The sequence below is a fragment of the Mustela lutreola genome, chromosome 2, assembly GCF_030435805.1.
Source record: "Mustela lutreola isolate mMusLut2 chromosome 2, mMusLut2.pri, whole genome shotgun sequence".
Classification (NCBI taxonomy): Eukaryota; Metazoa; Chordata; class Mammalia; order Carnivora; family Mustelidae; genus Mustela; species Mustela lutreola.
This window is the reverse complement of record NC_081291.1, coordinates 95,127,783-95,143,928: the sequence shown is the minus strand read 5'-3', so window position 1 is coordinate 95,143,928 and position 16,146 is coordinate 95,127,783. Positions and strand designations below refer to the sequence as shown.

Genomic DNA, 16,146 nt, shown 5'->3' with positions numbered 1-16,146 from the left:
CTAGCCTGCGGCCCCATCCCCTGAGCTGTAAGCACTTGGCCTACTCCCAGCGGGGCCCAAGCAGCCCCTTCAAAGCCCTAAACCTGGGCAACGCCTAAACCTGCTGGCGACAGCGCCACTCCCACCGCCCCACCCCCACCTTTGACATCTCGGCCCGCCTCCCTCAGCTGCGGATCGCGTCACTTCCGCAGGAAGAGGCGGGCGCGTCCGCGCGGTTGGCGCGAAAGTCGGTTCGCCGCCTCGGCAATTTCCGGGTTCGGCGTTTGCTTCGGGTCGGGGGCGCCGCCGGCTGCGGCGGGTGTGCGCCGGGCTGGCGCCCGACCCCAGCCACCGCCCAGCAGGCCGCGTGCCCCTCCACTCGCCTCCCGAAGGCCCCCCCCAGGCTCCACCGAGGTGAGTGAGGCACGGAGAGAGGACCCAGCTCCCTCCCCACCCCAACTGGGGGGTCGCGACACCTTCTCTGGCCTTCGGGGCCCTTGTTTCCCGCCCGTGTAACCGGCCCTCGGACCGGCGGGTGGGACTTGGACGCCGGACAGGACGTGGCTGCGGTTGGACCGAGAGCCGGGCCTCTCTGTGGCAGCTGGCAAGCAAGAGCATTCGGCCTTCTGGGGGCATGGCCTTGCTAACCGGCTTCCACTTTTCCATTAAAGTCCGTTTACTGCGGGGTGAACAGACGTCAGGGGCCTGTTTCGTTCGTGGATCCTTGAGCTAAGTGCAATTGAATGCCCATTGGCCTAGGGGGTCTTAGAGCCCCATAGCAAAGGGTCCGAATGTATTCAATTTAGGGACATTAATTTTGTTCTCTGGTTTGCCAGGATTGGTGTTGTCCTCTTTTTCCCTGACTTTGCATTCCAGCGTTTCTTAGAAACTAATGAACGAATCCATGGACAAGGCCTTGTCTTTGGGCATTGTTGTCTGCACAGAAAAGTAGATGCTTTTAGCTTTTAACTTTATACATGATGTGTTTTGTCCTTGTTAATAATTCCTTTATTTTGACAGTTCAAAAATGTCCAGAAATGACAAAGAACCGTTTCTTGTGAAGTTTTTAAAGTCTTCAGATAATTCCGAATGTTTTTTTAAAGCACTTGAGGTAAGAATAGTTGAAAATGCCTTGTTTGATGCTGTGAATTCTTTTTTTTTCGTTTTTAGTGTTTTTGATTTTTTGGACTCTTTATGTCTTAGTAATTTATTTTCTTACTAGTTTTATTTTAATGTACATTAATATAGATGTGTCATTACATATTTTTGGATTGATGTAAATATATCATTATAATTATTTTGGGGAGCATGAAGTCTATTACCTTTTTTTTTAGGATTTTATTGGGTAGAGAGAGAGGTGGGAGATCACAAGCAGAGGGAGAAGCGGGGTCCCGGCTGAGCAGAGAGGTTGATGTGGGGCTTGATCCCAGGACCCTGAGATCATGACCGAAGGCAGACACCTAAGTGATCGAGCCAGCCAGGCACCCCATTATGACATTTATATTGAAGTTAGCAAATTTGCTATTCTTGGACATTACATTGCTTTCTATGTCTACTAACTAGAGTAGACCTTTGTATGCTGAAGAAATTTGAATCTGTTATATACTGGTTACACTTCATTTTTTTGTAGTTAAAAGTATGTTTCACAGTATACAGTGTAATATGGAAAGATGTGAGGGGTATTGTAGAGCCTTGCTACTTACAGACCCCAGCAGCATCAGTGGAGTTGGAAGTGTAGAACCTTGGGCCCAACTCAGACTGACCAATTAGATTCTGCATTTTAACAAGATCCTCAGTGTAATTCCTATATATATTAGAGTTTAAGAAGCACTGTTGTAGCAGGTTTTTTTTTTAAAGTTCATTCAGCAAATAATTACTGAGTGTCATGACCTGTTAAGCACTGCTGTAGTACTTGGGATACATTGGTGAGCACAGCAGGGAAAGACCCATACTTTCTCAGAGCTTACCTTCTGTTTTAGCAGGAGGACCTAGACATAAATCAGAATAAATGAGTGAACTGTATAATATGTTACATGGGGGCTCTGTGCTATGTGAAGAGAAAAGAGCAAAACAGTTTAAGGAGTTCTAAAGGATGTTTGTTGTGGGAGAAGGGAAGGTTATAATCTTAAGTAGAGTGTGATTGGTGAAGGCTTTATGGAGAAGATAAGTACACTTGAAGGAGATGGGATGGTTAGACATGTGAATGTCTGGGGAAGAAGCTTTCAGGCAGAGAGAACAGCCATACACAGGTCCCTGAGAAAGTACTTGGAGTGCCTACCCAAAATACAGTGTGGCTGTAGTGTAGTGAACAAGGGTTGGAGGAAGAACATTAATGGGTGCTTTAGAGGGTAAGAGTAAAGAGGTCATGTAAAGAGCCTTAAGAGCCATGGTAAGGACTTCGACTTTTTCATTTGAGCAATCTGATTGAAGTGAGGGATCAAGTCAGGTGAAGACTGGGAAAATATTTCATGGGAGTGAGAACAAGAGCAGAACCTCTAACGAGTTTATGCGAGTTTATGTGTGGCTTGTTCCAGACCTAGCAAGAAACAAGAAGTGACTAGAGAATGGTAAGCAGGGGAGAAAAGATGTAGAAGGTTAGAGTAGGGAGATAAGCAGGGGCCAGACTCATGACCTGATTTGTATCATTAAAGAGATGACTAGTTTCTGTATGGAAAATTGATTTAGGGCAAGGAAAGGAAAAGGAACCACTTTGTAGACTTCTGCAGAGGTCTAGGTGGGAGATGATGATAGCTTTCAATGGGATAAAAGATTGGATTAGAGATGGATTTTTGAAGATAGAGTTCATAGGACTTAAATACAGGTGAAAAATTTCAGGTGCACTCTTTTATTTTTTTTCTTTCTTTCAGTCAATAAAAGAGTTCCAATCAGAAGAATATCTTCAGATCATTACAGAAGAAGAGGCATTGGAGATAAAGGAAAATGACAGGTCACTTTATATCTGTGACCCTTTTAGTGGCATTGTCTTTGATCACCTCAAAAAGGTTTGCTAACTTTTCGTGTGTTCCTTCTGTAGTCTGATTTTTGTTGGTTTTGCTTCAGTGGAAGCAAAACCTGATCATGAGGTATTATATAGATTATGAATATAGAAGAATTTTTTGGTTTGGGAGACCAGAATTATATTTTTAAAGACTAATCGTGTTATGATAGGCTTTTGTTATATGTAATTTTTATATTTCAGGATATATAACTTCTCTTAGCTTAAGTCAGTAAAACACTTTATTGACGGAGTTCTGCCATACTTAAACTCAGTTTGATTGCAAGATTTTCCATAAAAATTTGGGAAGGACCTCAGCATAATGCTTGGTTATTTACTGTCTTTCCTATGTGCTCTTTCACACACAGTTTTCATATCTGTACCTTGTAGAGAGGGTCTGAAACATTATATGCCTAAAGGAAGCATTTTGGGAATGAATATTGCTGATATACCAATGAGCCATCTTATTTCTTTTTGTTGATTCCAGAGTCTACTGACTCATTACTTTTTTGGTGTCTGGACAAGAGAGAAGCATTGAAATAAAAGTAAACTGGCTGTAATTCCATCCAGATTACAAAGAAGTGATTCTTGTTTGAAGGAGAAGAAAACATAGAAGAGTAGATAGATGCAGTATCTGCACAATTTATGGAAGGTCTGTGCCCACCTTTGCCAAAAGCATTGTTGGTCTACCCTCCTTTTGGAAATAACACACCTTGTCAGATAGAATCAATAGCATTAAAATAGCATTAAAAACACATTTAAAACAGTCATAGGAAAACACATTTTCCTATGACTGAACAAAAAGGTAACAATAATTGTTTACCGTGTGCATCTTTAAATCAGTCATGCCCTGGTGACTTTGGCAACCATATGCTTTTTAGATCTGACTTGAATGTGCTGATATTGAGCAAGACTCAACTTTTCCTAATTCAGTTATCAGTGAAAATAAAAGGCCATTTTTTAAAAAAATTTTTTTATTGATTTTCAGCATAACAGTATTCATTGTTTTTGCACCACACCCAGTGCTCCATGCAATCCGTGCCCTCTCCAATACCCACCACCTGGTTCCCCCAACCTCCCATCCCCCGCCCCTTGAAAACCCTCAGATTGTTTTTCAGAGTTAAAAGGCCATTTTTAATAGCCTCATAATATCTTTGAGAAATACTTACTTGGAAAGACATTGAGTTAAAGACAAAGTATTTAAAACACAAATGTAGAAACTGCCTAGGATTTTTGTATGTTTGTGTGACAGAATAGGTATTTTAGAAGAGGGTTAATTAGGCTCTTAAACATTTGAACTGCTTGGTTGGCTGGATACTTCATTTAAAAACTATATGGATTTTCACAATTATTATAGCATAAGTCTGTTATTCCTATAACCTATCATTAAGACTGTTTGTTTCTGATATTAAAATTTGGTGGTGGGATGCCTGAGTGGCTCAGTGGGTTAAGCCGCTGCCTTCGGCTCAGGTCATGATCCCAGAGTCCTGGGATCGAGTCCCGCATCGGGCTCCTTGCTCAGCAGGGGCCTGCTTCTCTCTCCGCTTCTGCCTGCCTCTCTGCCTGCTTGTGTGTCTCTCTTCCTCTCTGACAAATAAATAAATAAATCGATTTTTTTTTTTTTTTAGAAATTAAATAAATAAATAAAATTTGGTGATTGAATGTGGCTCTTAAAGCTTATTTCTTTTGATAGCCTGCATTAATTGCCTGTGTATTTAATGTGTAGAGTCTCTGAGAAATTATATAATGGTCCTTATTTTGTCTTATAACAATTTAGCAGTGGTCTTCAATTTCTGTAAAGAATTGCTAAATATTGAGGCGCCTGGCTGGCTCCGTCAGTTAAGCATCTACCTTTGGCTCAGATCATGATCCCAGGGTCCCGAGATCGAGCCCCATGTTGGGCCCTCTGCTCAGCAGGGAGCCTGCTTCTCCTCCCCCTCTGCCTGCTGCTCCCCTTCTTTTGCTCTCTCTCTCTCCCTCCCTCTCTTTCTCTGTTAAATAAATAAATAAAATCTTTAAAAGAAAAAAAGGGGGGGCCTGGGTGGCTCAGTGGGTTAAGCCTCTTCCTTCAGCTCAGGTCATGATCCCAGGGTCCTGGGATTGAGCCCCGCATCAGGCTCTCTGCTCAGCAAGGGGCCTACGCCCCCCCCCCCCACCCTGCCTGCCTCTCTGCCTAATTGTGATCTCTCTGTCAAATAAATAAACAAAATCTTAAAAAAAAAAAAAAAAAAAGAAGGAATTGCTAAGAATTACAAAATGTAATTTTATAAGCTAGAGGTCTTTTCCTACATACTAAGCTTTCTCCCTTTTTTTTTTTTTTAGCTTGGCTGCAGAATTGTTGGCCCTCAAGTAGTCATATTTTGTATGCACCACCAGCGATGTGTCCCAAGAGCTGAACATCCAGTTTATAATATGGTTATGTCTGATGTAACTGTGTCTTGTACAAGCCTGGAAAAAGATAAAAGGGTAGGTACTGAGAGGAATATCATGATCAATATATTTATCTCCACACTTAATCTTTCACTGCATAGGAGACACTTTGAAAGACCTTGTACTCGGTGTTCATGACTTAAGGTCTGTATACACCAATGTATAGCTTTTCTATTTTAATGAAATACAAATAGTGGAATCTGTTTTATTGAGAACTACTTGAAAGAAAACTCTCTTTTTCCCCTGAGTTTGAGTCATATTTTTCCATAATAGATGGTTGATCTTCTTTAAAAAAATGTTGATGGAGTGCCTGGGTGGCTCAGTTGGTTAAGCTTCTCACTTTGGCTCAGGTCATGATCTCAGCGTCTTGGGATCGTTGGGCTCTGAGCTCAGTAGGGAGTTTTCTTCTCCCTTTCCCCCAACTTGTGCTCACGCTCCCTCTCTTGCTCACTTGCTCTCTAATAGATAAAATCTTTAAAAAAATTATTTTAAAAACGTTGGGAGGTAGAATGGGCTGTGGGTTTAACATTTGCTATGAGGAAAGAAATGCTTTGACAGTGCTAAAAGAGAAAATACATATTTTTATATATAATGTATATAATTAATATTTTTAAATGTGTATGCACAGTATATTATAGAAGCAACATAGGTTAATAAACTCATGGAGTTGAACAACTATATGAAAGTAATTATTTTAAAATTTATGTATAATTCATATTTATCTTTATCCAAAAAGTAATTTGATTATTTAACTTTATAGTGGTGAGAAACATTTGTGCCTTCAAGCTAACAACAACAAAAGATACTTGAGTTTTTGTATAAAAAAATGGAAGAGGTATTGTTTACTTCAGTATTAATGTATTTTCTTTTGGGTTTACAGGAAGAAGTTCATAAATATGTACAAATGATGGGTGGACGTGTATACAGAGACCTTAATATATCAGTAACTCACCTTATTGCAGGAGAAGTTGGCAGCAAAAAATATTTAGTTGCTGCAAACCTAAAGAAACCTATTTTGCTTCCTTCTTGGATTAAAACACTTTGGGAAAAGTCGCAAGAGAAGTAAGAAAGACATTTATGTGTTTTCTAGATTTGAAAAAATGATACATTCAATCATTTTGGCATATTGTGGGTTATTACAGGGGAGGTTTTATGTTGTCCTGTTGGGATTTGTTATTCAGGGACAAAAAAAATGGGGTTATTACTCTTTACTGAAAATAAGCATAATCTGCAAGGTCTTATCAAGGTGTAAGTTGATAAGTAGAATAGGCTTTTGATTTAATACTAGTTACAAGATAACAAATGCTTTGACAATAAAAATTGCTTTCAGCAGTAAATGCCTGTAAAATAGTTGAGAAGATCACTGTGGCAACTATTCTTAAGTTGCATTATCCTTCTACTACGGTGCTAAGATGGAGAGTAAATTAGCCATTTTTGACAGTCGTATTCCCTCACAAAGGTGTCTGTGTAAAGTTGAATATAAACATATGTCAGCCATTAGGATGTGGTCATTCAGTAAATGTTTATCAAGTTCGTTTTATGTACCTGGCCTGAGCTAGGCTTTAGACATACATGCTAAGCAAAGCAGGATAGCATCCCTGCCTGCCCCTGTGGACCTTAGAAATGGGCGTTTTTCCTAGTCTTTTTTTAACACCATCCAGCACATTCTAAACCTGTTTCCACACTGGTACCTTTAATCTTAAAAAATCTGTCTTAAATGGAAAAAGAATGACATTTTTGTTAGTATTCTGCTAAAAATTATTGCTTATTATTTATATCGTATGATGGAAGGATAAAAAATCCATCTTTCTAGTAGGCAACCAAGGTCCTTTGAGTTTTTAAGTAAATTTACACGTAAAATTTTGGAAAATATACGACTTTGACCAGCATGAACTCAGAAGAGTTAATGAAATAACATTTTCCCTTAAAACAGTTTTATTTAAGAAGCTCTATCTAAAATACTACTTTTTAGATGAGCAGATAGTGTAATTTTGAGATTCAGTTCCCCTTTTCTAAAAAATGAGGAAAGTATTAGTGATTTCTGTTGTTTGTCATTATTCTTCTGATAAATTTTAAACCATTTGGTATATTAATATGTTAATTTTTTCCTTGTTACTTATTTTTTCCAGAAAAATAACTAGGTATACTGATGTAAACATGGAAGACTTCAAGTGTCCCATTTTTCTTGGTTGCATTATCTGTGTGACTGGCTTGTGTAGCTTAGACAGAAAGGCAGTTCAGCAACTCACAATTAAGCATGGAGGTCAATACATGGGACAACTGAAAATGAATGAATGCACACACCTCATTGTGCAAGAACCAAAAGGTAAAACTATGTTTCCCAAATGGAAAAAATGCAAAATTTTCTCTAGTATTTAACATTTTAAGATCTTTACAGAATAGCTTTTGCTTCTGATGTGTTAAAAATCTCATATTTTTTCCCCCTAAAATCTTAGAAAAGTAGTTTGGTTCACAAATCTGTAGAAAAGTTACATGACTATCCAGGTTTATCCAGGTCATTGAAAAAATATTTTTTTCAATTTCCAGTGGTTTTTATTGTTTGATTTTTTTTTCAAAGTTTGCTACATAGGTACCAAATAATTACAAAATAAGAAATTTGGATGAATAGCAAAAAGGCTAATAGATGTAGCTAAATTACATTTCTTTCTAATGATAAATTTTATTTTATTTTAAAGATTTTATTTATTTATTTGTTAGAGACAGAGGGAGAGAGAGCAAGTGAGCACAGACAGACAGAGAGGCAGGCAGAGGCAGAGGGAGAAGCAGGCTCCCTGCCGAGCAAGGAGCCTGATATGGGACTCAATCCCAGAACCCTGGGATCATAACCTGAGCTGAAGGCAGCTGCTGACCCAGGCGTCCCTATTTATTTATTTTTAACATTTTATTTATTTATTTGACAGAGAGAGAGATCACAAGTAGGCAGAGAGGCAGGCAGAGAGAGGGGGAAGCAGGCTCCCCACCGAGCAGAGAGCCCAATGTGGGGCTCGATCCCAGGACCCTGAGACCATGACCCGAGCTGAAGGCAGAGGCCTAACCCTCTGAGCCACCCAGGTGCCCCTCTAATGATAAATTTTAAAGGCTTGGCTTAGTTTTTAATTGAATGAATCTGATTTACTGGATGAACTAGAAGTTGTAACTTGAAGATGCACCTTGCAGAGCACAAGGCAGTTAAAAGAAGAAAAATAAACTACCAATAAGAAGAATTCCTTAAAATTGTGTTTAATTTTGGTGTCCTGAAATGTTTTTATCTATTTTGGAAGATTTTTTTTTTCTTTACAAATACCCTTAAAATATATACAAATTGATGAGAGAAGAATTTTGTTAATGTTTTTGTTATTTATTTATGTCTGTGTTTTATTAAGCTACCTAGATAGCAAAATAGGAAAAAAAAACCCTGCTAAAATTAATTGGTAATTGTCCTTAAATCAGAACTTTGTGTATGGCCAACTATGATATTATAATTGTGAGTAGAGTTGGTAACTGCTATTGATTTCTGAACCTGAAGGCAGTTCATCTCTTTGCTCTCAAGAATGTCCAAAAACAATCCTTTTTGTGTTATTGTTTAGTACATATTGACCTCAATTTCTCTATGGCACTGTTTCAAAATACATTGTGTTAAAAGTTGTTTTAAGGCAATAAAAAGATATATTTCTTATAATATGCCTGTCTGTTTGGACTTCAAGTCAAATCCTGTTGACATTAGAGTAGACTATTCAAAGCTGGTATTTTTATATTGTGGACATTTACAGTCTTCACAGTTGTTTTATTCAGTCTTACTGAAGCCACATAATTCTGTGAGTTATTCCCATGTTACAGATTAAGAAACTGGTTTAAAGAAATTAAGCAGTGGAGACTATACTTAAACCAAGTCTAGTATTTCAGTCACCCCATATAAATTATGCAATTTTAAGAGACAAACCCCCTTGCATACAGTATATAACATACTGTTTATATAAGAATAATTACTGGTAACTTTAATTTTGTTTTGGTGAGTTTTTTCCCATAACCGATCATGCTTTAATATTTCTACAAAGATAGATTTTAATGGTTTACATTTCTCACTATTTCTTAATGATGTGATAGGTCAAAAGTACGAATGTGCCAAGAGATGGAATGTACACTGTGTGACCACGCAGTGGTTTTTTGACAGTGTTGACAAAGGTTTTTGTCAGGATGAATCCATATACAAAACAGAGCCAAGACCAGAAACAAAGACTGTGCCTGATACTTCAACTCCTACTGGCCAGATCAACACAGTTGATAGTAAGTTTCAGTGGGATTAAAGCAAACAGTCATTTTTACCACCGCTTTCTTTGTAAGAATTGATGTAAATAGGATCAGTGAGATATAGTAGGGAATTCCATCCTTTCTTGCTATGCTTCCAGGCATAATTATGTAATAGCTAAATTGTATGAAAACTAGTCCAGAATTCTAGGTATTTCTTTTTATAATGGATGTATATTTTCTTTCATACCTTAGTTTAATGCGAAAGATGATTAAAGAAGCTGAGATTACTACGAAGACTTAAAAAAGAATTTTTCTAAACCTGACTGGTGGACAAATGTAATACATTTTTATTAGTTTGTTATTATTATAGACCATCTATATTCATATAAAATTGAAAACCATTTCTATTTTGTACATGCCATGTTAGAATTTAGCATACGTTATACTTTTTCCTTTCCTGGACCCTACAGCGAACAACTTCAGATTGTATATGGAAGCAAGCCACTATTAAATGTATTAAGTATGTTTTTATTTGAAATAAGATATGAGCCATGTCATGCTTGGCCACCAAGATTGAAATAAAAATATTTGATGCTTACTTTGGAAATTATTCACAGGCCTTTGTGTATAAGAAAAACTAACCTATAGGAAAATAGGTAATCACTATTTTATCTCCATAAATTTCTACATCTTTGTTTGATATGTAGGTCGTACTCTTTCAGATGTCAGCCATATTTCCAACATCAATGCAAGTTGTATAAATGAATCGATATGTAATTCAGTTCTTAATAGCAAAGTGGAGCCTACACTTGAAAATCTGGAAAATCTGGATGTCAGTGCATTTCAAGCACCTGAAGATTTATTAGATGGTTGTCGGGTATGTCTTTATTATGTTTAATACCTCAGTGATAATGTACATCAGTACTTCTAGCCTGACTTTGAAGACCCCTCAGAGTTGGGCTTATTCCTTATCCATGTAAACTCTTGACTCTAGTCAAGCAGATGTAAGCACTGGACCACATCTGTCCATAACTGTCATTTATTAAGTGTTATTAATATCCTAGGCTGTGCTAATCAGTTAATATATATTGTTAATATGTTGTATGTAATCTCATTTAACTCCCACAAATAACTCTAAAATGGATATTACCCTGAAACAGGCTTGTTCAGTTCTTGTTCAGATTCACGCAGATATTAATTAGACATCCATCTACTCCAAATCCTATATTCCTAACCACTAGACCCACTACTTTGTTTTATGTCTCTTGGGCTACCTAATTTTTTAGTGTATAAATAAACTATCTTATAAGTGCCTTGATGGAAACCTTATATGCTATAGATCTCCTAGAGCTGAATTTTATTAGATTTCTACTTGTAGAGTGAATAGGCTGTACATTAGTTGATAAAACATCAATTTATTGTCAGAACAGAAAGTGTCTTATATAATCTTTTATCCTAGACTCTGGTAATTATGGATATGACTTTTAGTTATTGTGTTTTTAAGATGTATTTATTTTAGAGAGGACACCACAAGAGGAAGGGGCAGATCTCAAGCAGACTCTGCACTGAGCATGGAGTCCAGCAATGCAGCTTGATCTCAGTATCCTGAGATCATGACCTGAGCTGAAGCCAAGGTTAGACGCCTAACCAACAGGGCCTCCTTAACTTTTAGTTATTCTTACAGGAAGTTTATGATTCCTGATTTTTGTTACAGTATCTTCTAATAACAGAGGTTATTTAGTTTGGGATATAAATGGAGTTAGGAATAGATCTGCCATTCTTAAGAAAATTTTTTAAAGACATTTAAAATATAGATGAAAAAGCTTTATATTTATTAAATTGGTTTAAATATATACATAGTGATACTTAGAAATAAATTATTGCATATAATCCTCAAAGTACTGTCCTCAGCTTGACCTAAATTTTCTTGTGTAATCGACCATGTAAGGGATATCTCAATTTATAGGTGAGAACACTGGTTTAAAGAGCCTAAGTAACTTATCATGGGCATGTAGTTAATTATTGGCCTCTGAACCAAAATTTACACCCAAGTTTTCTGAATCAGATAAACTCCCGTTTATTTCTTTTTTTTTTTAAATTATTTTTAATTAACATATAATGTATTTGCCCCAGGGGTTACAGGTCATGAATCATTAGGCTTACCCATTTCACAGCACTCATCATATCACATACCCTTGCCAATGTCCATAACCCAACCACCCTCTCCATATCACCCTCCCTGCAGCAACCCTCAGTTTGTTTTGTGAGATTAAGAGTCCCTTATGGTTTGCCTCCCTCCTAATCCCATCCTGTTTCATTTTTTCCTTCCCTACCCCCTAAACTCCCCACCCTGCCTCTCAAATTCCTCATATCAAGCAGATCATGTGATAATTGTCTTTCTCTGATTGACTTATTTCACTCAGCATAATACCCTCTAGTTCCATCCACGTCATTGCAAATGGCAAGATTTTATTTCTTTTGATGGCTACACAGTATTCCAGACACACCACACCACCTCTTCTTTATCCATTCTTCTGTTGATGGACATCTAGGTTCCTTCCATAGTTTGGCTGTTGTGGACATTGCTGCTATAAACATTTGGGTGCACGTGCCCCTTCATATCACTACATTTGTATCTTTGGGGTAAATACCCAGTAGTGCAATTGCTGGGTCGTAGGGTAGCTCTATTTTCAACTTTTTGAGGAACCTCCACGCTGTTTTCCAGAGTGGCTGCACCAGCTTGCATTCCCACCAACAGTGTAGGAGGGTCCCCCTTTCTCCGCATCCTCGCCAACATCTGTTGTTTTCTGACTTGTTGATTTTAGCCATTCTGACTGGTGTGAGATGGTATCTCATTTCCAGTTTATTTCTTTTTTTTAAGATTTTTTATTTATTCATTTGACAGAGAGAGATCACAAGTAAGCAGAGAGGCAGGCAGAGAGAGAGGAAGGGAAGCAGGCTCCCTGCTGAGCAGAGAGCCCGATGCGGGACTCGATCCCAGGACCCTGAAATCATGACCTGAGCCGAAGGCAGCGGCTTAACCCACTGAGCCACCCAGGCGCCCCCCAGTTTATTTCTGTAATTTAAATTTACAAGTAGTGAGGCGCCTGGGTGGGCTCAGTGAATTAAGCCGCTGCCTTCAGCTCAGGTCATGATCTCAGGATCCTGGGATCGAGCCCTGAATCTGCCTCAGAATCCCTGCTGAGCAGAGAGCCTACTTCCCCCTCTCTCTCTGCCTGACTCTCTGCCTACTTGTGATCTCTCTGTCTCTGTCAAATAAATAAATAAAATCTTTTTAAAAAAAAATTTACAAGTAATAAGATCTTCAGCATTTAAGGAGCTACCTGCATTTTAGATATTGCTATGCACTAGTATCCAGAAGGTTACTGAATTCTAGCTTCCATTTTATTTAAAGCCTCAAAGTACTTACCTGCTGTCTACAGTGGGTAATAATACTATAGGATTGTGAAGAAATAGTAAAAAATACAAATTTCAGAATTGTTGGGGCACCTGGGTGGCTCAGTTGGTTAAGCATCTGCCTTCGCTTCCAGTCATGATCTCAAGGTCCTGGCATTGAGCCCCATCTCAGGCTCCCTGCTCAGCCTGGAGTCTGCTTCTCCCTGTCCCTCTGACCCTCTCCCTAGCTCCTGCTCCCATTCGCTCCCAACTCTATCTCTCAAATGAATTTTAAAAATCTTTTTTTAAAAAAATGTCGGAATTGTTAAAAAAAAGTTTCAGATTATACTCTATTCTTAATGTATTAAATGTACGCAGAGCTGTGTATTTACACACAGTGCATTTGGATATATATTTTTAATGTGTTCCTGTTGAGAGAAGCAAACCATCTTAAATGCATTAATCTAAAGTAAATATTTTCTTTCTTTGCAGATCTATCTTTGTGGTTTTAGTGGCAGAAAGCTTGATAAACTGAGAAGGCTTATTAACAGTGGAGGTGGAGTTCGTTTTAATCAGCTCAATGAAGATGTAACTCATGTTATCGTGGGAGATTATGATGATGAATTGAAGCAGTTTTGGGATAAGTCAGCCCACAGGTTTTGTCAGTTTTTAATTCAAAGCAATTTCTACTCTAATGATTTTCCTTAAAATTGCCTATCCATGCAATTATGGAAACTGCATGGCAAGTGGGATGATAGTCTTTATGGTTTAAGCTAATAAATAATTATGTACTATTTTTGCAGGCCTCATGTAGTAGGAGCAAAATGGTTGCTAGAGTGTTTTAGTAAAGGTTACATGATTCCTGAAGAGCCATATATCCATGCTAACTACCAGCCAGTGGAAATTCCAGTTTCAGATCAGCCTGAGAGTAAAACAGCCCTTTTAAAAAGGAACAACAGCTTGTCTAAGAAAAACTTGGCTCCTGATGAAAAGCACGAACAAGCTGATGAAGATCTGCTCTCTCAGTACATAAATAATAACCCAACAGTAGGTAAGAAATAGTCAATGAGTATTTACAGTCATTAAGAAATGTTTTAATAGCTTAATACATACACGTGATTTCTGCCAGTTTTTCTGGCAGAAGTTAAACCTTTTTCTTTCTTTAATGTTTTATGTTTGTTGCTCTTTCTAAGGCAAAGCCTGGGGGGTGCTGAACCCTCTGACTGCCTTGTCTCTCTTCAACTCACTGCCTCCTCTTTGATCTGTTTTATATGCCAGCATCAGTTTGTTAGTCTGAGTTTGTAACAGCATGAATTTTTCTTTTTAAATTTTTAAGATTTTACTTATTCTTTAGAGTACACATAAGGAGGGCGGGGCAAAGGGAGAGGGAGAAGCAGGCTCCCTGCTGAGCATGGATCCCAGTGCAGGGCTGGATCCCAGGACCCTGAGATCATGATTTGAGCTGAAGGCAGATGCTTAACAGATTGAGCCCCCCAGGTGCCCCATGTAACAGCGTACACTTTCATTTTAACCTTGTAATTACCTCTTACTTGGTTATTGTGATCTTTAATGCATACAGTGCTGCACTATACCACAACCTCTGTATATAGTCTTCTCAGTTTGAGAAGGAAACTTGCCAGTGAAGAGTTGTGAGCAGAATTTCTTCTTAAGAAAAAATTTTTTGAAATATTTAATACAGTGAAAAGGATGTCAAGAATAATGTGATGAGTAGCCATATACTACTACATAAGTATAAGAAAAATAGAAATATTCTGCTCTACCAAAGCCTCCTGTGAGTCTCTCCATTTTCCTTATAGTTTACGTGTGTGTGTGTGTATATATATATATATATGTATGTATCTATGTGCAATAGAGATACTCATTTTGTGTATATTTTAGTTTATATAGATGATATACAGTATGTACTCTTTTGCTGCTCCCCTCCAACCATGAGAAATATTTAACCAAGTAACTGATTGAATATACCACAGTTTATCTGTTTTCCCACCTTATAGACATTTTTATTGTGTCTTTTTTTTGCCATTGCAAACAGTACTGCTGAGATTGTTCTTACCTATGTCTCTCTGATTGCTCAGAGGTTTCTTTACATGTACAGGATGCCAGGTTTGGTCTGCTCTGTATAGATTAGTGAGGCACATGTGTTAAACTCCTCCACTGTAATGTTGACTGTGACAGTTTCTCCATGAAGTTCTGTCAAATTTAGTTTTTTAATATATTTTGATGGTTTTTTTTTTTTTTTTAAGATTTTATTTATTTATTTGACAGACAGAGATCACAAGTAGGCAGAGAGGCAGGCAGAGAAAGAGAGAGAGAGGGAAACAGACTTCCTGCTGAGCAGAGAGCCCAATGTGGGCCTCGATCCCAGGATCCTGAGATCATGACCTGAGCTGAAGGCAGCAGCTCAACCCACTGAGCCACCCAGGCGCCCTATTTTGATGTTTTATTACATCATGATCCTCATTTTCCTAATTTTGTTTTTCTTAAAATCTGTTTGTCTGATATTAATAGAACTATCCCTGCCTCATGTGAGTCAGTATTTATCTGGTATGACTGACTTTTTCTTTAAAACTGCAAATTTGGTCGCTTTACATTTACTGTTACTTGTGATATATTTTTATTATGTTATACCATCTTATTTCATGCTTTTTACCCCATTTTTCTGTGCCTCCATATTTAACATTTTGCTTCCTTTTGGATAGCTTGAGTTTGCCCCCCTCTCACCTCAATCTCCACCTCCCTATCCTCCCTCTACTGATGTAGAAGTTACATCTATTTATATTTTTAGTGATTACTTAGAACTAGAATGTGCATCCTAACTTGAAATCTAAAGTTAATCAGAATTTTTTTCTTCATCTTGAATAATACGAGAACTTTATATACTATCTTTAATAGCACTGCTAATCATACTCCCCTACATACAATCAATTTATGTGTTTTGGACCAGTATTTTCATTGTCTTTTTTAATCTGACAGACACTTAGGTTTTATATGGTCCATACTTGTTTTGATTTACCAACATGTTTAGCAATTTCTTTGCTTCTCATTCTTTGTTGTATCTGAGAATTCTCTTCTGGAAT

The 16,146-nt window shown here is 37.9% G+C and overlaps 1 protein-coding gene across 5 annotated transcripts in view; it reads left to right on the top strand.

Moving 5' to 3' along the window:
• Nucleotides 1–205: 205 nt before the first annotated feature.
• Nucleotides 206–16,146, top strand: part of TOPBP1 (DNA topoisomerase II binding protein 1) — a 63,713-nt gene continuing 47,772 nt past the window's right edge. For 2 of the 5 annotated variants that reach the window (XM_059162642.1, XM_059162641.1), the window contains exons 1-10: nt 206–393; nt 1,000–1,090; nt 2,847–2,981; nt 5,297–5,440; nt 6,285–6,466; nt 7,534–7,730; nt 9,509–9,688; nt 10,360–10,529; nt 13,541–13,704; nt 13,852–14,099. In XM_059162642.1, coding sequence (XP_059018625.1) covers nt 1,007–1,090; nt 2,847–2,981; nt 5,297–5,440; nt 6,285–6,466; nt 7,534–7,730; nt 9,509–9,688; nt 10,360–10,529; nt 13,541–13,704; nt 13,852–14,099 — 1,504 coding nt within the window. In that variant the 5' untranslated portion in view covers nt 206–393; nt 1,000–1,006. Of the gene's footprint in view, nt 394–999; nt 1,091–2,846; nt 2,982–3,461; nt 3,627–5,296; nt 5,441–6,284; nt 6,467–7,533; nt 7,731–9,508; nt 9,689–10,359; nt 10,530–13,540; nt 13,705–13,851; nt 14,100–16,146 lie in introns of those variants that run through there. The other 3 variants (XM_059162640.1, XM_059162638.1, XM_059162643.1) reach the window with 3 other exon arrangements.